Source organism: Branchiostoma lanceolatum, chromosome 15 (genome assembly GCF_035083965.1).
Source record: "Branchiostoma lanceolatum isolate klBraLanc5 chromosome 15, klBraLanc5.hap2, whole genome shotgun sequence".
Classification (NCBI taxonomy): domain Eukaryota; kingdom Metazoa; phylum Chordata; class Leptocardii; order Amphioxiformes; family Branchiostomatidae; genus Branchiostoma; species Branchiostoma lanceolatum.
In genome coordinates this window covers 15915973-15940270 of record NC_089736.1, presented here as the reverse complement: position 1 = coordinate 15940270, position 24298 = coordinate 15915973, and the positions used below count along the sequence as shown (strand labels likewise).

At 39.4% G+C, this 24298-nt stretch overlaps 1 protein-coding gene across 1 annotated transcript; it reads left to right on the top strand.

Moving 5' to 3' along the window:
- The first annotated feature begins 94 nt into the window (after positions 1–94).
- LOC136420318 (cubilin-like) lies at positions 95–18490 on the top strand. Its single transcript, XM_066407163.1, has 16 exons — positions 95–203; positions 490–696; positions 1565–1777; positions 2402–2636; positions 2831–2949; positions 7361–7555; positions 8423–8521; positions 9755–9998; positions 10154–10266; positions 14344–14584; positions 14744–14856; positions 15239–15419; positions 15610–15731; positions 17274–17468; positions 17677–17781; positions 18243–18490. The coding sequence occupies exons 1-16, from the start codon at positions 95–97 to the stop codon at positions 18488–18490; spliced, it is 2739 nt and encodes a 912-aa protein (XP_066263260.1).
- The last annotated feature ends 5808 nt before the right edge of the window (positions 18491–24298 follow it).

Here is a 24298-nt window from a genome sequence, read left to right as displayed (position 1 = left end):
CGACGTTTCAAATTTCGACGTTTCAATATCTTTAGGGTAACAAAAATAGAGCCAAGAACTAACTAGTATTCTACTTTCCAGCTTGTCAGGTGAAATGTCAGTCGACCCCGTGTTTAGTACAGTTAACAAGATGTTCGTGTCGTTTATATCACGGTCAAACAATGGCCAAGGGACGGCTCAGGGGTTCCAGTTTTCTTACTCAGGTAAGATGTTTGATTACAGCCAACAAAATATACTTTGTACTTGACCTTGCATCGAACATCGTTTACCAAATTTTTAATTTCAAAAATCGTCTTACCAAATAATATCGAAGGTTATACATTTAACGTAAAGCAAAAGGGATAATGATAAAGCTCACATGACTTACCAACCAAAACGTTTTGGCAGTCCCTGAAAAAGTAAGAAAGGCATCAAATACGCAGTTGGATGAAACCGATAATCACTCCACATTAAATACCGTTGATGTCATTTATCATTTCTTGTACACAGCAACTCTGACCAATGCAACTGGATGTGGAGGTAAACTGACGGCTCCCCCTGAAGGTATTGTGACATCACCAAACCATCCCGATGACTATGGCACCAATGAGATTTGTGAGTGGATAGTCAAGGTACCAGAAGGAAATACAGTTCGTCTCACGTTTGGCAGCTTCAACCTGGAGGAGGATTATGACTTTTTGAACATCTTTAATGGAGGCACTGATGCTGCTAGACTATTGCAGAGGTGATGACTTGATAGACCAAACAATTTTTTACAGAGTAGAGCAGTATGGATGATGCAGAGAGTGATTAATGGTGTTCATTGTTGGCTTCAGAAGTTTAACAACTTCAATTATTTTCTGGAAAACAACAACAATACCAAAAAGTCATGCATTTTATTTGCAGATTAACAGGTGAAGTGTCAGTAGACCCCATCAACAGTACATCTAACCATATCTTCGTGAGATTTTCATCCGATGAAAGTGTCACGGCTCAGGGGTTCCATTTCACCTACAACGGTAATGTGTTTAATTATTTGCTTTGTTGCCTAAAGAGATCAATCTGCACTTTACCTTCATTTGGCCTTGGATCTGGTATCGTTGTCGATACGACGTTACAGTTCGAAAATCAAAACATCTTGTAAGAATCATTGCAAAAACTATCAAAGATACATAAGACGTACTAAGACGAATGCAAAGATCATAGTTCATTAAAGACGGTCACCGTTGATATCATTTATCATCTGATCATATATCCTTGATGCATAACTAATAAGAATTTACTGTACTATAGTCCGTAGTATTAGTTAGTGGGAATCTTATTCTTGCGGCATTTGGAAGATAAGAAATGTGCGACAGAATTAGACATAAACCATGCAAAAGAGGGCCTCCTTTACATTATTCACGAAGTAATTAATTTCAATTAGGTTTTTTCTTTGTAAGAAGGAAAATGAAACAGTGATGGATTTGATAGTGTAAGATTAGACTTTCATACTTTAAACAACTTGTTTTCGTCTGGGTCTGTGTGTTCGCACGTACAGCTCAAGTCTTTTTTATGTATTTTTTTTTAAATTTAACAAACACAGCAACTCCGATCAGTAATGCTAGATGTGGCGGCTTCCTGACGGCTCCCCCTAAAGGTTATGTGAAATCACCGAACTATCCAAAGGACTACGGCGACAATGAGACTTGTGAGTGGACAATCACCGTACCAGAAGGAATCACCGTTCGTCTCCGGTTTCACCGCTTCCAACTCGACAATGTTGACTCTTTGACCATCTACGACAAAGACGGCGAAAGTGTTACGCAATTGCCGAGGTGATGGCCTAAGCGACCGAAAAAAATTTCTGACAGTTTAGACCAGTTAGGACGATACAGAGTGACAACGGTTACTGATGTGAATCGATGGTTTCAGAATTCTTTAATGCGTCAATATTTACTTACGATAAACACTGTCAAAAAAATGCATTTTCATCTTCAGCTATACAGGTGAGGATTCAGTCTACCCGATCACCAGTGCATCTAACGAGATGCTTGTAAGCTTTACATCTGGCCCATCTTACACGGCTCAGGGATTCATATTCTCCTACACTGGTAAGATTTTTGATGATAGTGATCATATTTGCTTTGTTATCTAAAGAGATCAATTGATACTTAAACGGCATTGTCCATTGATCTGGTATCTTTGTAGAAGCGCCATTACAAATTCGAAAATCAAGCTACCACCAATACATATTGGGGGTTGGACATGCAAAGTGTTGTAAAGTGGTATGAGTAAAACTCACGCGATTTTTTATATCAAAGTGTCTTATGCCACTCATTCTAAAAACGCCAAAAAATCAGAAGACATATAGTTGGACAAAATCCAGATAACAGGCTACATTGAAGACCGTTGATGTCATGTATCACTCCTCTAAACACAGCAACACCGACCAGTGTTGGTAGATGTGGGGGTTACTTGACGGCTCCCCCTGTAGGCATTGTGACATCACCGAACTATCCCAATGACTACGGCAACGAGGAGAATTGTGACTGGACGATCACCGTACCTGAAGGAAATATAGTTCGTCTGACATTTGACAGCTTCGTCACCGAGGTAGATTTTGACTTTCTGTTCGTCTACGATGGGGGAAGCGACATCGCAGCTCCGTTAAAACGGTAAAAACAGGATAAGCTGAACAATTCCTAATAAAATTAATCAGTTGTTATGATTCAAATAGAGTTAATTGTAAAAGCAAATCATAATATAAATTCCAGCTGTCGAATCCATAGCTTACAATTTTCTGGGTATCGTTATGAGCCAAGGGAAAATATTGATAGTCTGACCTTCCTTTTCCTCCGATTGATTCTAGATTGACAGGTGACATGTCAGCCGTAGATGCTCCTACTATTACCAGCACATCCACCCAGATGTTCGTGAGGTTTACATCTGACGAAAGTATCTCGGCTCAAGGATTCCAGTTCTACATAGGTGAGGTGTTTACTTTCAGCGAGCATGTTTGCTTTGTTACCTGAAGAGGTTGAGACATCAAAATTTCAAAATTTTGCTACGATCAATACGTACTAAGGGATTGGAATGTACTGTAAAACAAAGTGGTATGAATGAAACTCACATGACTTTTAATCACACTGAAACATATTGTGGCAACCCTGTAAAAACAAAGATACAGAAGACGTAGTGGGCAATATGCAGGTGCCGGGAGCAGATTCATGCGTGCCATGTCAACATTTTTGTCGGAAAATTATTCCTTCCATGAGTTTGTCCATTTACAGAAGTCATTACCATTGCTACTATAGCAACAAGTCATTGCTGCGTAGACTTGTAAGATACCGACTTAAAAAATGTCGTATTTTAGTGTAGAATGGCGTTTTTACTCAGGCTGGATCAATCATAATGAAGAGCACTAATTCTAACCATGTCAGAAAGTTCTTGATCAATGGATAAAATAGTGAATCAACAACAATCAATGAAAAGCCAACATAAAGCGCTTTTTTTTTCACCACTTTATTCACCTCCACCAATTTTTACAACCAAGAACAAAATTATAACATCATACTTAAGTTGGAACAATACGTGAAAGTAGCATTGCAAAAATGATACAATACTGTATTCAAAAACTAACTATCTGTCAGAAATAGGTGCATGAAATAAGAATCATGGCATCTTTACATACAAAACAGAACTTTAACTGGTATGTAAAAAGATATTACATAACTTGGGCATTTCTACTTGTAAGTCTAACTACCTGTGACAGATAGGTGCAAAGAATATAACCTAATTACATACACGACAAAGCTTACTTAAACTTGACAGTAAGTACGATCATATTATATGACATGTTGGTTCTCAATGGGTACTTGTGCATTTATATTGGTAAGTCTGTTGTTTTTTTTATTTCCCATTTGAAGATTCTGATTAGAACCTTTCGACTTGAAAGGGCCTGTGGGTTCTTCAATTTTTTAGCTATTTAGCTTTATAGCTATTGTTTGAAGTCTTCTTTTCTCATCATGTATATTAAGTGGCTGAGTTACATTTCCTAGTACCACCTCTTGAAAATCAATGTTAGGGTTACTAGGACTAAAAGGTGTATAAGTATGAACTGGGTACCACAGGTCTTTTAGCATTTTACAATCCAGAAACATATGTTTATAATTTTCAATATCTCCACTGTCACAAAATTTACATATAGGACTAACTACTTACCCATCTTCATCTTGTATTTTACGTTTGTTTAATTTTCCATTTGTTTAGCTTCTCGCCACATGGTAGATTTTGATTAAGCAATTTGTAGTTAAGCACAGCAATTTGTGTTTCTTTAGATGCAGATGTGCTTAACATTTTCCAAATCTTCTTCCAAAAGTGTCAGAACCGAAATGTGTCTGTCATTTCTGCTGACAGCATGGCACCACTGCATGTTTCTGAATGAGTACAGTGTAAAGTGTTTTGCAGGATCTTGTCTGAATTTTCAATTTTAAAGTAGTTTCAAGCAGATGTGGGGGCAGGATAACAAGATGCATCGGGCTGTCATCTGAGCCTCGAGCATTTTTGACAGAAGTTTTCCAAGAACTGGTTATGGTTTGATACAAAGTAATATGCTCAATTAAGGTAGTGTCAGAAGGGTCATAGAAAGCGACCTTTGTGAAGAAGCTTAACAATGGCACATGTCAAACTTGTCAAAATAGCTTTAATGTATTATCAAGAAAACATATGCTTGCATTATATTTATTTATTTATCTATTAATCTTTAGGGTAGTCCCTTTAGTTAACAAGTAACTGCTTTCCAAGGGAGCCCTATTACATAACAAATCATAACAAAGACTTATACATATATATATACTTGATAAGATATACAAAAACGTCAAACAGAAATGTTCATATGGGCATAGCAGTATGAGACATAAAATTGATCGTTCGGATGAGAAGTAAAGAACGTTAATGTCATTTGTCATCTCCTCATACAAAGCACATGTAGAGGTCATCACCGTGCCAGAAGGAAGCACCGTTCGTCACACGTTTCACAGCTTTTCAACTCAACAATGCTGAATCTTTGACCATTTACGACAAAGACGGTGACAGTGTTACAGAAGTGCAGAGGTGATTACTTAAACGGCCGAATAATTCACTGACGGATCAGAGCAGTTTAGATGATAAAGAGGGTCAGGTTAAAGATGTGAATTGGTGGTTAAAGAATTTATTGCATCAATATTCTATTGGTAATCTAAACAGGTCCAAGAAAGATTCATTTTCATCTTCAGCTTTACAAGTAAATCGCCAGTGTATCTAACGAGATGCTTGTAAGGTTTATATCTGACCATTCTGACCATGGGCAGTAGCAGTAGCGTAAGACATCCTGACCCATAGTTATGCACCCACCTTCGGGCGACATCGGCTTTCGGGTAAGTTCGGGATCCGCCCAGCGTATCACCCGATATCCCGGTATGTATTCGGTATCTATAGTACAAACTCTCCTTCCGAGGCCTACAGCCTATGTTCTGACACGGCTCAGGGGTTTAAATTCTCCTACACTGAGGTAAGATGTTTAATGACAGCGATCATATTTGCTTTGTTATCTAAAGAGGTCAATATATACTTAACGACATTTATCGTTGGATCTGGTATCGTTGATCAAACGCCATTGCAATTCGAAAACAAGAGTTCCGCGACCTCATATCTCCATGAACAATTCTATTTATGCAAATGACTTACACATTTACATAACATATGCTTAATCATAAACACCTTTATCTTACTTACACATGTTGCAATATTGACAGTCCTATAATTTTCCAATTTGATGAATTTCGGTGTTTTCGCATTAATTATGCAAATCAGGAATTTATTTGCATAATTGGTATCTGTTGATGCTCCACTTTCCATAAACTGCATATGTTACGGTCTCGGACCGGAGTTTTTTTTTGCGATTTCGTATGTAGGCCGACACCCTCAGGTTGACGGGCTACAATTCCGCCGAGAAAAGTAGGACGGAAAATGTAATCACATGGTCGAAAAGCGGTTTTCTGCTGTTTTCCGATGTATTTATCGGTATTGTCCGTTGTCCCATTATTTTGGGTAGAAACCATAGTAAAATGTAAATTTGGCACCCGAAAATTATCATTTTTTTACACTTTTTTGATCGAATCTGCTCGGAAAAAAACGATTTTTCCTGAGGTCACGACATATATGCTGAGAACGCTTAGTAAATGGTGTGCCCGAAAAATGAAAAAAAAATAAAAAAGTCATGTGATAACTTTTTCGCAATCTCCGACGACGCAAATTCGGTGAAAATGCATTAAAAAGGATGCTATTTGGGTCATCAGGCAAGAAAACCGCATCACCGTTTTGCGGACTTATACAAAAAAGGCTTCGATAGCAAACCAGCTGCACCGCGCCCAAAAATACTACAACTTACGGGCTTTTCAGAAGATTCAAAATATTCATGCACAGTTAAAACCATCACCAAGCAATCTCGGGCAGAAATCAGGGCGACGACCACGCACTTCCGGCAGATTACCGGGTCATGACCCAACCCCGGTCACAATTGAACTCCGACCCGGAACCTTACGTGTATTTGAGTCTTATAATTGAAAATATAGATTTTCCTCATTATTTATGCAAATTAAGTCCCAATTGGCATAATTTTCACTTCATTGTGTATATCTCTGTCTAAGCTAACCGCATACTAAATATCATGGAAATCCGTTGCTCCTTTGTTCAGTTATTCTCCTTAGAAGATTTTCACAATAACGCCCCTGCAGTTCCAGAGCAAGCTGCTAGGGGACTCAAACCTACACCATTTTTTTAATTACATCACAAGCTATCTGCCATCAAAAAATCAAGACCATAGCACGTTCAGGTCAAAAGATACAAAAGTTGAAGGGGAGCCCAAAATCGACCTTTAATTTTGGCTTCACAACACCCGCCCACAAATATCATTGTAATCCATCCAGAGTTCTTGAGTTATGCTGTCTACAATAGTACGGAAACACACACAGAAGCACAGACATGCAAAAAACAATGTCTCCATTTTTCATGGAGATAACAAGGTACCACCAATATATATATATAGGGTTGCAGATGCAATATGAAGCAAAGCGGTAAGAGTAAAACTCTTGATATTTGCATATCAAAGCATCTTATGACAATCCTTTTAAAAACGATGACATATACAGAAGACGTAAAGTTGGACAAAATCCAGATAACAGGCTATATTGAAACACGTTGATGTCATTTATCATCTAATACACAGCAACATACTGAGGTCTCTTGACGGATCCTTTGTAAGATGAGACTTTTGCACTTTGAACAACTTGTTTTTGTGTCTGGGTCTATCTTTTCGCAAGTACAGCTGAAGATCTTTTTGATGTATTTTTCTGAACTTTAGCAAATACAGCAAGATGTGGCGGCTCCCTGGCGGCTCCCCCTGAAGGTTATGTGACATCAACAAACTTCCCCAGAGACTACGGAAACAACGAGATTTGTGAGTGGACGATCATCGTTCCTGAAGGAATCACCGTTAGTCTCAAGATTGAAAGCGTCAACATCGAGGACGGTTATGACTATCTGGATATCTACGATGGTGACAGTAGCAGTGGAATGTGGTTGCGGGGGTAACCATGACTGGACATTCAAACAATATTCTATATTCTAGCAGATTAGATCAATCTAAATGATGTATAGTGATTCATTATACGACTCGCTAGTATCAGATTTCAAAGCTTCGATATTATCTGGGTAACATGACGATTTATTTTGATCTCTAGATATACAGGTGAAGTGTCAACCGATTCTATCACCAGTATTTCAAACTATATGTTTGTAAGATTTACTTCTGACGGGACTGTAACGGCTCAGGGGTTCCTGTTTTCCTACACAGGTAAGGTGTTTTGAATGCAACGAATATGTTTGCTTTGTTGCAGATGGTTGGATCATTATAATGCATTTGATGGCATGGCAAACTGCATCATATAGAAAAAAATATCTAAGTACGACGTATACATTTATATTTTTGATGTCATTAGACTAACCTTGTACAAGAAACATTATCTGTTGCCACTTTTATACAAAAGCGAGATGTTGGCTCTACTTGGTTTGCCTAGCAGAACACTTTGGTCTTCTATGTATTCAACTCGTGTATCATCGTCTTTACTTTCATGTATATGTTTCTTATACGTTAATCATACCTTAGACTACCTGTACCTAGCCCTTCGAGTCATTTTCTTTTCTTCAACCTTTATTTAACCTTGAAAGTATGCAAAACATACACTCATTCGGCCGAGGCAGTTTTTCAAGAGTTCAAGGGAGGAGGTCATGAATGTGCAATAGAGGTATTTCGTTGTAGCATTATGCATTTTATTATGTTTTGAACAGGTCTTCTCTAATGTAACCAAAGGGTTGAATGTACATGAAAAACGATATGTGTTACTGATTACCTTCTTGCACGTAGTGACACTGGCTCCTGGATGTAAAGGTACCCTGACGGCTCCCCCTGATGGTATTGTGACATCACCGAACTATCCCAATGACTATGGCACCAATGAGACTTGTGAGTGGATAGTCAAGGTACCAGAAGGAAATTCAATTCGTCTCACGTTTGACAGCTTCAACCTCCAAGCGGGTTATGACTTTTTGACCATCTTTAATGGAGGCACTGATGCTGCTAGACTATTGCAGAGGTGATGACTTGAAAGACCAAACAATTTTTTTACAGAGTAGAGCATTATGAATGATGCAGAGAGTGATCAATGATGTTCATTTTTGGCTTCAGAAGTTTAACAACTTCAATTATTTTATGGAAAACAACAACAGTGCCAAAAACTATCCATTTTATTTGCAGCTTAACAGGTGAACTGTCAGTAGACCCCATCTACAGTTCATCTAACCAAATGTTCGTGAGATTTTCATCCGATGAAAGTGTCACGGCTCAGGGGTTCAATTTCACCTACAACGGTAATGTGTTTTATTACAGCGAGCACGTTTGCTTTATTGCCTAAAGAGATTAATCTGTACCTTATCTTCAATTGGCCTTGGATGCGGTATCGTTGTCGATACGACGTTACATTTCGAAAAATCAAAACATCTTGAAAGAATCCTTGTAAAAACTTTCAAAGATACAGAAGACGTACTTAATAATTGACAAATGTAGAGATCATAGTTCATTAAAGAACGTTGCTAACATTTATCATCTCATCATATACCCTCGATGCATAACTGATAAGAATATACCATAATACATTCCACATTATCAGTTGGTGGGAATTTAATTCTTACGGGTATTTGGAAGATAAGAAATCTGGGACTGTATTAGATATAAATCATTCAAAGAAGGGCCTCATTTACATGATTTATAACCTAATGCAACATAGGACTTTAATATAATACTAGTTTTTGTTTTTCTAGTTTTCCTTGTTTTTCATGAATTGTAGGCAAATTTTCTTATTGTAAGAATTTCAATAATGAATATGAAAAAGAAAATATTAGAATTTTCAGTTCCCTTTCTTAAATAATCTTACTTCAAAAAATATTTCGTAAGAAAAAATTACTTTAAAAAATTCTTAAGTCGTGTACGAAATATCTTAAACTAAAAAAAAACAGTAATTTCTTATTTGCTTAAGAAAGTTTATTTTCCTTTATAAGAAGGAAAATGAGATGTTTTTAGATAGATGAATCTGATGCTGTAAGATTAGACTTTAATACCTTCAACAACATGTTTTTGTCTGGGTCTGTGTGTTCACACGTGCAGCTCAAGATCTTTTTAATGTATTTATCTCAACTTTAGCAAAAACAGAAATCCCGATCAGTAATGCTAGATGTGGCGGCTCCATGATGGCTCCCCCTAAAGGTTATGTGAAATCACCGAACTACCCCATGGTCTACAGAAATAATGAGAATTGCGAGTGGACGATCACCGTGCCAGAAGGAAACACCGTTAGTCTCACGGTTGACAGCTTCAATGTCGAGGACGGTTATGACTTTCTGAACATCTACGATGGTGACAGTGACAGTAGAATATTGTTGCGAAGGTAACTGTGACTGGACATTCAAATACTTTTCTAGTTGTCTAGTAAGATTAGAGCAGTCTAGATGACACAGAGTGATTCGTTATACGACTTGCTTGTATCAGAATTCCAAGCATCGGTGTTTTCTGGGTAACATGATGATTTATTTTGATCTCCAGCTATACAGGTGACGAATCATCCGACACCATCACCAGTATTTCAAACTATATGTATGTAAGGTTTACATCTAACAGGATAATAACGGCTCAGGGGTTCCTATTCTCCTACACAGGTGAGGTATTTTGAATACAGCGAGTATGTTTGCCTTGTTGTTAATGATTGAGTCATTGGAATGTATTTTATGGAATGACATCTCTTGTGCTGAAACGGCAAAAAATAATAGATTAACTAGAAAGGCCGTCATTTGCTCCTGAGCAAATACAGCTTGTTTCGCCAATACTCCTCCCCATTCAAAAATGGGCTGTCCCAAAATAATACGTGGGCAAATTGAAACATAATAAAATAACTACAAAAACAAAAATTGCTATTTCAATTTAAGCCTCTACCAGTCTCTGCGGTCGATTGGAAAATAGTAGAAATTTCAATTTGCCCAGGAGTTATTTTGGGACAGCCCATTTTGTCAGTTTGGCAGGGTGTTTGACAGTTTGGCAGGCTGTCACAGAATAAAACCTGCGCAAGTTGAAATATCAACTACATGTAGAAAGGCAACATTTGTAAGACCAACATACTTTGCCCACCTCCCTCCCCATGCATAAATTGACTGTTCCAAAATCACCCTCTGTGCAAAAAAATCTCTTTGCAAGTTCTGTGAGACGCCAAGAGCCTTCCGTATAGTTCAGCAACTTCTTACCGCAAAGGCTTGCGAGATTTTTCGCAGAAACTGTGAGAATGTCTGCGGAACACCCCCTGCAAAAGATCGGGATTTCGCAGACTTTCACTTTTCGTCGCGTACTACTAGTATTCAGAAGTCACTGTACTGAAACACCTGACCTGAAAATTAGTAGTTAGTAGTAGTAGTAGACAGGTTTATTCGTCATCATTTGACAGACAGGCCTCATGGCAGCCCTTATAAGGCTGAATTGCGAGGATAAATACATCGCAGATAATTGATTATTACAAATCAGTCAACGATTAAAAGTTTAAATAAATATCAGTTAAAACGATTGATAAGACTATTTAAAATATTGCACAATCATTCACTTAGAATTTTACTGGGGACAAATGGGTGCACCGGGAATATAACATTTCAATGTTAGGAGACCCGATTTAACGTTAATGCCTGAGATTGTGAAAAAATGCGTAACAGCAAAGAATGCTAGGCCGCAACGAATATGAGGCACGAGATGGGACCTTTATTCTTACAAGAAAATTTCATGTATATTCTAACTATAGTTGAAATTGTGACGGCTTTTACAAGAGGACAAAACAAAAATAAAATATTCAGCGAAAATTCCAGCCCGCCAGTCATGAAGGTTGCCGTAACATTTATTGAATGCACACACACACATAAATCCCTGTGTTCTGGCAAATTAATTAGCGACGAACGCCAGCTTGGTAAGCATTTCCCCGGATGAATGTCGGTTTTCTTCGGTGACCAATGGCATAACTTCGTTCAGGGATCTAAGTTTTACATTTCTATCAATCATTAACTATTCTTCTCGCTGATTGATTGTTGATAATTGGATCATCCCTGCTCATGGCGACATGTTCGCTTTTAGACACATCACATAATCTATGCAATAACATTGTAAAATTGAACACAGAAAATAAAACTAATCCGATAATACAACTGCTTAATTTTTTTTTAAATGTAAAAGCTGGTAAACTGAATCTTTGACCAAATCAGCTGCAATCATAGTGTTGCAAGTCCTTGCTAGTAAAAAGTGCCGCTTCCCGTTAATGTTTTTTTTTTATTCCTACACTACGTAGGGGCCATTGACCTTTGGTTTACGTTGTTCCCACAGTGCGTTGTTACATATCTTTTCGGCGTTGTACGCATGACACTGTTTTTAAGTTGCGTTTTTTGATAATCATTTTCTACCAAACCGGGCATCTGATCTGCCATGAAACGTAGACCAACGCCCCTCCCCCCAATTATGAAACACCGAAAAACTACAAACAAACAAAAAGTCTGCCGACAAAATATTATTTCATTTGTATCCACGTGCACAGCGATTGCAAGCCGTCTTGTGTGATTCTTATGAGATTCCATCTGCTAGGAGCAAGGAAGTTTGAGCAAGGAGGTTTATCTATAAAATATATAAAACCTCCTTGGTTGGAGTTAGTATTTTGGGTAGTACAAAGTATTTTTTTATATATTCAGATGTTGAAAGTTTCCGAAACTGGTAGCCGCGGCAACTGTTGGAGGGCTTATTTCACTTGCAGCCTTATATGTATTAGCCCTATCATAGTGCGACGAAACTGGGGGACTGAAGGCGTAACCCAAGCTACCGTGAAACTGTAACACAACTCAGGCTTAACAAAAGTTTCACAAATTTCTTCTAAACGCACCGCAAATCTCTGATGCGTATTTCGTGACAAGCTACCCGGTAACCGTGAAACTGTAACACAAATTCCCCCGCGACCATCCTGGGGAAACTGTGTGATGTTGACCAAAAACATCACGGCAATATTTCCTACTCGATACAAAAATTTACATCGCTTTATTTCACCAACGAGAAGCAAAACTTACCACTAAATTTGAAGCTTCGAGTCGTTGTCATGCGGGGACCACGGCTCGCATGCTGAACGCGTATATGCAACGAGCTTCCTCATTGGCTCAGAGCTGACCAACCACACAGTCGTTTATACAGTACCACGTGCAGCGCAGCTATTGTTTGCCGCTTTGAAACGCCGCCGGCGGCGCGGGAGACACAAAATAACCAAAAATTCCACTGAAAAATCTCAAAATAAATCATTTTGAAGTAGCGTGTGCCCAAATAAATACTGGGGTCCTTTGGGTAAATATCCAATACACAACTAAACCAAATTTCAGGTCACGTTGATGAAGGTTAGACATCCAGGTAATAAGATACGCCAAAGATACTGGATAAGATTTTGAAACAGTCAGACATTTCAGACAGTATCCACTGTCTTTCGTCAGTGACTAACGATAGGACTGAGAACACCAGGTTTTATACCAAAACTCTGAATAGATATGTTAATGTCAATATCAAAGCCAATGTCATCTACAAACTGAAATGTGAGGAACCGAACTGCAATAACATGTACATTGGGGAGACAAGTCGACCACTAAAAGAAAGGTACAAGGAACATTGCAGAAAGAGCGCTAACCGCTACTCCTCTGCCATTTACCACCATCTAAAACACAACCAGGGACACTCATTCAATTTCGAATCCACGGACATCCTAGATCGTGAAGAACGCTGGTTCGAACGGGGAATTAGAGAAGCAATATATGAGAGGATGTACAAGCCCGCCCTCAACAGGAAAGGGGGTCTACGCGTTCAACTTTCAGGCACCTGGGATAATGCACTGCCTACCACCCCCCATCCCCGGACAAGCAACATTTAGTTACTGTACTAGAACAACAGTAGCTAATTGAACTATTGGCATAAACTTTGTCTTGAATTAATCTTCTTTTTAAAGACTACTTCAAGACATCCTAAATTGTCTTTACCTCATTAACATATCTATTCAGAGTCTTGGTATAAAACCTGGTGTTCTCAGTCCTATCGTTAGTCACTGACGAAAGACAGTGGATACTGTCTGAAACGTCTGACTGTTTCAAAATCTTATCCAGTTGCTTGAGTAATTATCTTTGGCGCAAATTTCAGGTCCTTAGGTTTCAACACCATGGCACTGGAGGCCATAATGTGCGACTTTTGTCTGAAAATGACCAGAAAACCTCGATAAAATCATTTTAAAAACTTATATAAAAAAATGAAAAGCCGGAATGAATAGTACTAGGGGTTTACACTTACTCTACCTGCATACCAAATTTCAGCCAATTTGGTCCACGGACGACCGAGATGAATCGATTTGAAGATTTGACAGGAGAAGGAGAAGAAGAAACCTGACAAAAAACAATATGTTTCGTTGGCGAAACATAAATAGAATAACAACATACAGCTAGCATTGCAGACTTGCTTGTAAAAGCTTAATATCGAAACGGAGACGCAGAACCCCACTCCACTTTAGCATAGATTTTGATAATAATTTGGTACAAATCAAGTAGAACATTAACGAAATTTTAAGTTAAATCGTGCCAAACGTTTTTTAAAGTGTAAGATTAATATTTTATATAATTGAACAAGTTGTTTTCGTCTGGGTCTGTGAGTTTGCACGTACAGCTCAAGATCTTTTTGATTTATTTTTTGAACGTTAGCAAACACAGCAACACCGATCAGTAATGCTAAATGTGGCGGCTCACTGACGGCTCCCCCTAAAGGTTATGTGACATCACCGAACTATCCAATGGACTACGGAGACAATAAAAATTGTGAGTGGACGATCACCGTACCAGAAGGAAGCACCGTTCGTCTCACGTTTCACAGCTTCCAACTCGAGAATGCTGACTCTTTGACCATCTACGATCTAGACGGTGGCAGTGCTACGCAATTGCAAAGGTGATGGCCTAGACGACCAAGTAATTTTCTGACGGATCAGAGCATTTAGGACGATACAGAGAGTGGTTAATGATGTGAATTGAAGGTTTCAGAATTCTTCAATTCGTCAATATTTACTAATGATAAACACTGTCAAAAAAGATGTATTTTTATCTCCAGCTATACAGGTGTGGATTCAGTCTACCCGATCACCAGTGCTTCTAACGAGATGCTTGTAAGGTTAACATCCAGCCCATCTTACACGGCTCAGGGATTCATTTTCTCCTACACTGGTAAGATGTTTGATGACAGCGATCATATTTGCTCTGTTTTTTTTAGAGGTCAATACATACTTAACGGCATTGTCCTTAAATCTGGTATCGTTTACGAAACGCCATTACAATTCGAAAATAAAGCTACGACCTTTACATGTTGAGGGTTGGACATGCAATGTGCAGCAAAGTGGTAAGAGTAAAAAAAAAAAGATTTTTCATATCAAAGCGTCTTATGGCAATCATTTCAAAAACGCCAAAAAAATCAGAAGACGTATAGTTGGACAAAATCCAGATACCAGGCAACATTGAAGACAGTTGATGTCATTCATCACTCCTTCAAACACAGCAACACCGACCAGTGGTACTAGATGTGGAGGTAACTTGACGGCTCCCCCTGTAGGCATTGTGACATCACCGAACTATCCCAATGACTACGGCAACGAGGAGAATTGTGACTGGACGATCACCGTACCTGAAGGAAATATAGTTCGTTTGACATTTGACAGCTTCGTCACCGAGGTAGATTTTGACTTTCTGTTCGTCTACGATGGGGATAGCGACACCGCAGCTCCGTTACAACGGTAACAACAGGATTAGCTGAACAATTCCTAATAGAAAGAATCAGTTGTTATGATACGAATAGAATAAACTGTTAAAACCAAATCATTATATAACTTCCAGCTGTCGAATTCAAAGCTTGCAATTTTCTGGGTATCGTTATGAGCCAATGGAAAATATTGAGATGTCTGACCTTCCTTTTGTTCCTATCAGATTGACAGGTGGCATGTTAGCCATATATGTTCCTGCTATCACCAGCACATCTACCCAGATGTTCGTGAGGTTTACATCTGACGAAAGTATCACGGCTCAAGGGTTCCAGTTCTCCTACATAGGTGAGGTGTTTAATTTCAGCGAGCATGTTTGCTTTGTTACCTGAAGAGTTTAATATATGCTTTATCTGGTATCGTTGACCAAACGACATCAAAATTTTTAAATTGTGTTACCTTCAATACATACTAAGGGATTGGCATGTGCTGTAAAACAAAGTGGTATGAATGAAACTCACACGACTTTTAATCACACTAAAACATCTTGTGGTAATCCTGTAGAAAGAATCAAAGATACAGAAGACGTAGTGGGACAAATCCAGGTGCCAGGAGCAGATTCATGCGTGCCATGTCAACATTTTATCGGAAAAAAGTATTCCTTTCATGAGTTTGTCCATTTACAGAAAGTCATTACCATTGCTATTGCAAGTCATTGTTGTGTAGACATGTAAGATACCAACTTTAAAAAAAGGTCGTATTTTAGTGTAGAATGACATTTTTACTCAGACTGCATTAATCATGATGATGAGCTCTAATTCTAACCGTGTCAGAATGTTTTTGATGGATTATTAAAACAGTAAATCAACAAAAATCACTAAAAAGCCAACAGAAAGCAACCTTTGTGTTGTGAAGAAGCTTAACAATGGCACATGTCAAACTTGTCAAAATAGCCGGTCCCCCGAAAGTGCGAAATGGAAAGAAATGGAACGAAATGGAACGAATAGAACGAAATGGAACGAAATGGAACGAAATGAAAGGAAATGGAACGAAATGGAACGAAATGGAACAAAATGGAACGAGATGGAACGAAACGGAACGAACTAAAACATATGTAACATTATGAAATGAAATACCAGTAGATAGCGAAATATAAGGAACGTTGTAACATTCACAGTAGACCGGAACAGGAAGCAAATACATAATATAACGTGTTTTATTTCTTGAATCTATTTGATGATATCAAATACAACGTTTTTGCCGCGTTCGTGTGGCTAGATTCTTCCCTGAAAATGGGAGCGCCGCGTGGAAAGAGCTTAGCCGCTCTTCCTTGATTTTGCCAACTATCTGCAAATGACCTGCTGCAAATAGCAGGGAAAACCGGCAAACGGAACTGAGTATCGAAGTAAGGACTAGATTATACAGAAGTTGGTGGTAACATTGCATCTCATAATTCACCAAGAGGTCATGAGGCAAGCGTAATTTCATTATTTATACAGCGTGTTTGCGTGTTGTGTGAACTGTGAAATACATGTCCTGCTCGCTCACACGATGTTGTATCCAGAAACCGCTCCTATCTAGAAACCGCTCCGGAGCACTTTCTGGATAGCCAGAACACGTCCCAAGCCAAGGGTGCAGGTTTTTTTTACGCACCGGAAATTTTTCATATGGGCATAGCACAATGGGGTCCATAAAATTTATCTTTCGGATGAGAGGTAAACAACGTTGATGTCATTTGTCATCTCCTCATACAAAGCACAGGTAGAGGTCTCCTGACGGATCCCCCTGTAAAATCAAACTTTGAACAACTTGTTTTCGTCTAGGTCTATGTGTTCGCACGTACGGCGCAAAATCTTTCCGATGTATTTGTCTGAACTTTATAATACACAGAATCAGCCAGGTGTGGAGGCTTTCTGACTTATCCCCCTGGAGGTATTGTGACATCACCGAACTATCCCATGGACTACGGAGACAATGAGACTTGTGAGTGGACGATCACCGTGCCAGAAGGATATACCGTTCGTCTCACGTTTCAAAGCTTCCAACTCGAGAATGCTGACTCTTTGACCATCTACGACAAAGACGGTGACAGTGCTACACAATTGCAGAGGTGAAAACCTAAACGACCAAATAAATTTCTGACGCATCAGAGCAGTTTTGATGATAGCGTTAGGGTTAGGGTTAGTGAGTGGTTAATGATATGAATTGATGGTTTCAGAATATAATGCATCAATATTTTCTTGGTAATATAAACAGGTCCAAGAAAGATTCATTTTCGTCTTCAGCTTTACAGGTGAATTGCCAGTCTATGCGATCACCAGTGCATCTAACGAGATGCTTGTAAGGTTTATATCTGACCATTCTGACACGGCTCAGGGGTTCAAATTCTCCTACACAGGTAAGATGTTTGATGACAGTGATCATCTTTGTTTTGTTATCTAAAGAGGTCTATATATAATTAACGGCATTTGTCGCTGGATCTGGTATCATTGACCAAATGCCATTACAATTCGAAAATCATGTTACCAACAATAGATATTGACGGTTGGACATGCAATGTGAAGCAAAGCGGTCAAAATAAAACTCACACCATATTTGTATATAAAAGCGTCTTATGGCAATCCTTTTAAAAACTATCAAATATACAGAAGACGTAAAGTTGGACAAAATCCAGATAACAGGCTATATTGAAAACTTTGATGTCATTTATCATTTCATACACAGCAACATATTGAGGTCTCCTGTCGGATCTCCTTGTAAGATAAGACTTTTGCACTTTGAACAACGTGTTTTTTGTCTGAATCTACGTGTTCTCACGTAAAGCGCAAAACATTTTTGATGTATTTGTCTGACTTTTAGCATACACAAGACCACTGCCCAGTACTCCTATATGTGGGCGATCCCTGACCGCTCCCCCTAGAGGTTATGTGACATCACCGAACTACCCCGGCGACTACTCAAACAATGAGAATTGTGAGTGGACGATCATCGTGCCAGAAGGAAACACCGTTAGTCTCACGATTGAAAGCGTCAACATCGAGAACTGTTGTGACTTTCTGGACATCTATGATGGTGACAGTAGCAGTAGAATATGGTTGCGGAGGTAACTGTGACTGGACATTCAAACAATTTTCTAGTAGATCAGATCAGTCTAAATGATGCATAGTAATTCATTATGCAACTTGCTAGCATCAGATTTCAAAGCTTCGATATTATCTGGGGAACATGACGATTTGATTTGATCTCTAGATATACAGGTGAAGTGTCAACCGAGTCCATCACCGGTATTTCAAACTATATGTTTGTAAGATTTACATCTGACGGGGGTATAACGGCTCAGGGGTTCCTGTTCTCCTACACAGGTAAGGTGTTTTAAATGCAGCAAGTACGTTTGCTTTGTACCAGATGATTGAATCATTGGAATGCATTTTATTACATGGCTTCTCTTGTGCTGAAACGGCACATATAATTGATTAAATGGTTTAACCCTATCAAGACGGGGGGGGGGGGGGCTAAAAGTGCCCGCGCCAACTTTGACATCGTATTACTGCCCAACGATGTATGCTAGAACTGCCAAACTTGGTGACTTTTCCTAACAAATTTTTGGCAACAATTTTATCATAATGATTCAAGTTTATCTTTTTTCATGTTGTCATGGCAATAGGTTTCTGACAGGCATTTAATGCAAAAATCACAATTTAAAAAACAATGATATTTCTCAGGTTTTCTTGCACAACTATATTAGTTATCCTACATGTATAACATCATATGTAAGATGTAACTTTCATGATTTAGTATTCATAAGTTATGCTAATTTGACGACAAAATCCGTCAAAATCCAAGATGGCTGTCTATATCACTATTTAAGGTATCAGCAGGCTTTTTCGCCTTTAAAATCATCAAAAACCTGACATTTTCTTTAACCAGAAACATTTAGATTAACGTTTCTAGTCTATTTTAAGTGTCCTTTTTGGGTCATAAATCGAAAAAAAATGATTTTTTAAAATTTCAAAATGGCCGATCCTAGATTGCGGATCCCAAGGGATCGCTTACAACATATGACGTCATTCTATGTCGTAATTTTGACGTCAACGTAATTATCATTGACTTCGTATGCCTTTGCATACCTTAAAATGAACTATACAAACTGTTTTTTAATACCTTTAGATATTACGGGAACTCCCTATTAGGCAATAAAATTAGATCGATGACGTCATATTACGTCATATTATGTCATAACATCACTTAAATTACAGGAATTATAAATGTTGACGTGAACATCACTCCCTGCAAATTTGGTGATGATACATTATACCGTTTGGAAATTATGAGGGGGGTTCGAATGAGCACCCACCACCCCCCACCCAAATGCCAGATATATAAAAAAAGCCCTGTCTGGATAGAGTATTGCAGAGTTGCTTGTCAAATATGTCAAATATGTCATATCGAAACGGAGATGCACAACCTTACTCCTCTTCACCATAGATTTTGACAATATTGTGATACAAATCAAATGAAAGATTAACGACATTTTAAATTAGATAATGGTAAACTGTATCATAGAGAAAGAACAACTAAGTGCGACGTATAAATTTGTATTTTTTGATGTCATTAAACTAACCTTGTACAAGAACCATTATCTGTTGCCACATCTATACAGAAGCAAGATTTTTGCTCTACTCGGTTTGCCTAGCAGAACACTTTGGTCTGCTATGTATTCAACTCGTGTATCGTCGTCTTTACTTTCATGTATATGTTTCTTATATGTTAATCATACCATAGACCACCTGTACCTAGCCCTTCGAGTTATGAATGTGCAATATAGGTATTTTTTTTATAATAATTGCATTACTCAGCCTGTTTAAGGCCTGTGACACCTGGGGGTTGGCTACGTTATCAGTAATCTGCACGTAACGTTTGATGTATCTATCTTTTTAAAAAAGTAATTGGCCGGATGATGGAAATAACAAATATTTAGAATATCAAAACGAGAAAATTTGCAATCTCATATATTTTGGGGTTAAAAGCAAAAATGTTGGAAAAAAATACTGCTGTTCATTGATCTGGGAATTCCCCGTCAGGGGCAGAGACTTTAACCTTGAATTTTTACGACATAGGAGATAATTAGACACGAAATTAATTTGTCCAAGGCTATTTTGTCTAATATGACGATATCGTCTTTTATTTGGGGCCAAAACATTAAAAACAGTGATTTTTGTGTCTTACGTAATACAGTGTGATCGACTGCCTCCCGGCTTCTTCAGCTGCTTCCTCCCTTCACTGGTGGTTTCGCCCCTTCAGCAGTACCTCCTCCGGGAGGCGGGGCAGCAGTACTGGTCAGGTACTGCTAGCCGAGAGTTTTCCACTGTTTGTCTCCACTTCTGAACCACAGCCAGCGGGACGCCTTCTCCTCTTCTTCCGCTAGCTTTTTTGTTGTTTCCCTCCTTCCCTTGCCCTTCACACCTGTAGCACCTAGTGCCCTCCACATGGATTGGCAGATGAACCCTCTCGTTCCTAGCTACTTCCACGGGGTAACAGCTCGCTTTCCATCCTCTTTCTTTGCACATGTGAAATAACTCCTGGTACTTCGATGCTTTTCTCTCATGTGCCTCTTCTGCTCTTCCCAGGGGACTGTTAGCTTTATCAGTACCACCTGCTTTGTCTGCTTGGACCAAGGTATCACGTCCGGCCTTAGCCTTGTTATTGCTATTTCTTCTGGGAAAACCAGCTGTCTATCCAGATCGATCTGCAGGGCCCAATCACTTGCTGTTGCAAAGATACCTCCTTCCTCTAGCTTTCTCTTTCGCCCAATCTTTGTCTCTCCCTCCTTCACAAAACCTATGAACTGTGGTATCTTTCTGCTATGTTGTCTCTTCTTCACTCTCTCTTCCTCCAGGACCACTGCTAACACCCTTAGTACTTTGTCGTGTCTCCACCGGTACCTTCCTTGGCTCAAGGCTACCTGGCACCCTGATTTGGCTCAGTGTTCATCGTTTCCCACACAGACCACAGTTCTTCCTGCATGCCCCATCTTTTCTTGTTTGCTGCAGTAGGGAGTAAATCGTATACTGCTTTTATGGGGAACTAGGTTCTCAGGGGCTCCCATCTGTATAACTCGCTCCACATTACCCTTCTGTGTTTTATTCCTTCCCATCTCGTCCATGCACCCTGAGATCCTTGCCTCATTGCCTGTGCTCTTCTATTCTCCTCCTCTTCCCTTCTAATCTCGCTCTGGACCATTTCCCTTCTCTCCCTAGGTCCTGCAGTGTAACATCTCTGGTTCTCTGTTCTACCAGCGCCCAGTCCCAATCTTCCCTACGCCACCACTCCTTCTATGTCTCGGTGCCTCAGGTTACTTTCCGCTTCTTCTTCCGCTTTTCCCACAGCCCACTTCCTTCCTGTTCTCATATCTATTCCTGCTTTTTCATATCTGCTTCCATCCAGGGACATTACGGCCCTTGCTTTACAGACTTTGAATTCTTCCACTGCGGATGTAAACGGGAATTGCAGCCTTGAGGTTCTGCAGTACAAACCAATTTTGCTTAAGCTTGGTGGGAGATCCACCCATTTCCTGAGTTGTTTGCTAATCTTCCTTTCCACCGTCTCTATAGTTGTGAGTGGGATGCCGTACATCGCCATTGGCAAGGTTATCCTTGGTAAAAGACCATACTGGTAGCACCAGACCTTGAACTTTCCCGGTAGTTTACTTTCCTCAATTGCTTGCAGGCCCTTTTTGACTTGCTGCCTGAAGTCTTTGATATTGTTCTGGTCCCCAAGCGACTGGTCAAACTTCTTTCCCATGCTCTTTATCGGTTGTTCTGTCACTGGTGGTATTTTCTCTCCCTGAATCTCTAGCTGAATCCTGTCACTCACTTTCCCTTTCCTCAGCACCAGCTTTCGGCATTTCTTTGCTTTGAACTTCATCCTTGCCCAGGTGGTTGCCGTCTCTAGGCTCTTCAGTATCCATCTGGCACTTAGCACACTCTCGGTTGTTATCGTCAGATCATCCATGAAGGCCTTCAACGGTTGTTGTCTCAATCCTGATTTTCCTTTAGGCCCTCTGCTCTGCCCTATGGCTGGCTTCATCACCAGGTTCATTGCTGCAACAAATAACATCACTGAGATTGTGCACCTTGTTAGTATTAGTAGTATCCCTCTTTGCAATCTTTGCCAGGCTGTTGTACTTCCGTTGACTGTGAACCTGATCTGCAGACAATCAAGATACTGGAATATGATTTTCCGTGCTTGCTGTGGTACATGGTATTTCTCTAAAGCCATCTTTATCAGCTGGTGTGGCACTGAGCTATTTGCATTTTCAAGGTCCTGCCAGACCACTGAAAGGTCTTTCTTGCCTGCCTTTGCCTCCTCTATGAGCTGGGTTATAATACTTGTGTGTTCGAGGCACCCAGAGAAACCTGGTACTCCTCCTTTTTGTATTGATGTATCGATGTACTTGTTAACCAGCACTGTTGTTCAAAAGCCTCTTGACCAAGACTGCAAAGGATATCTTGCACTCCACTGGCACTGACAACAATGATATTGTCCTAAACTGGTCTACTCTCTCTGCTTTCTCCTGCTTGGCACAGAACACCCCCTCTGCTCTCTTCCATGATTCTGGTATCGCCCCTTTCCTCCAGAATGCTGCCCTTCTTCTTTCTCTGTCTTTCTTCTTTCTCCAAGTTCTTTCTGCTCTCTCAAAGCTGAGTAATCTTTTCCTTAGCCCATCTCTCAATTCCTGCAGAGTCTCTCTTTCTTCTCAATTCCTGGAGAGCCTCTAATTTTCCCTCAAAAGTTGCTCCGGCTAAAATATGATCATTCTAAGGTCAAATAGCCTTGAATAATATTTTTCAGCAAGGTGTAATAATAACAGATTCATTGATTTTTCTAGCAATCATGTGATTTTGACCGGTGAAATAGCACTTAAAGCTGGCATAAGTGTTCTCTGGTAAAAACATGTCAAGCCGATACCGCATGACGCCACGGGGTGAATGACCTGTTAGACGCGTGGTCGCATCAATACCCAACTTCGCAGACAGTTAGTATTATAGGGTATACAGTTGAATCCAGCTTTTTGCATTACTGTTAGTAGCATATTTCGGGGATATGCATAAAATTCTGAAAACCAAAACCGTTTCCCATTCACTCCATTAGAAATAAAATGGCATAATTGCATTAGCCATGTTTACATACTCCGGCTATTTGCATAAAACAATGCCAATGGCAACTAGAAAACTGGTTGAACATGTCAAAGTCACTAACTCTTATAGATTGTATGCAAATGTCATTCAAGTCTAAATCGAGTATTGATAGTTCTATGGTTAGAAAACTCCATAGGAACTGTTGTTGTCCTTTGTATTTTGAAAAAGCTCTAGCCATTGTCATTTGCTGTGATAGGATACAGAAGAATAGTATTGCCATTTTTTGCTTAATTTGCCATCCTTTGCACTCAACATGTGTATATAAACTTATGATATGCTTATGAATTCCATATGTTACATTTTGTATAACTGGGAGTGAGTGAACTTGACACAAAGTGTCTATGTTTCCTTAAAGTGCCGTCCTAGTAACCACAGCAACCCCCTCCCCCCTCAGTGCTGCTCATTTTGTCCCCTAGGGTTAATGGACTACTCCTCATTATTGCATAAAATACACTGACAAATCAGTTATACAAATAAGCGAATTCTACTGTATATACTCATGGACTATATCTGCAATTTCACTTGCTGTACAATATTTTTGGGTTAGAAATAACGATTTTTGATTTACTGCTCTTCCCAAGCTGATGTATAAATTCCCCGGCGCTTTTCCGCCATACCACACACGGGGGGGGGTGGCTGGGGGGGGGGCGTTCGAACGTTCGAACGGTACTATTTTGCAGCTTCCACGGGGGTCCCTTTTTGTTAATAGCCTCTACT

Bases quoted from the DNA above. Each gene is read 5' to 3' on its own strand.
- LOC136420318 (XM_066407163.1), top strand. From the start codon at position 95: ATGTCAGTCGACCCCGTGTTTAGTACAGTTAACAAGATGTTCGTGTCG. The intron at 2,637-2,830 runs GTAAAAACAGGA...GATTGATTCTAG, and splicing joins ATCGCAGCTCCGTTAAAACG to ATTGACAGGTGACATGTCAG. The intron at 2,950-7,360 runs GTGAGGTGTTTA...TCTGAACTTTAG, and splicing joins AGGATTCCAGTTCTACATAG to CAAATACAGCAAGATGTGGC.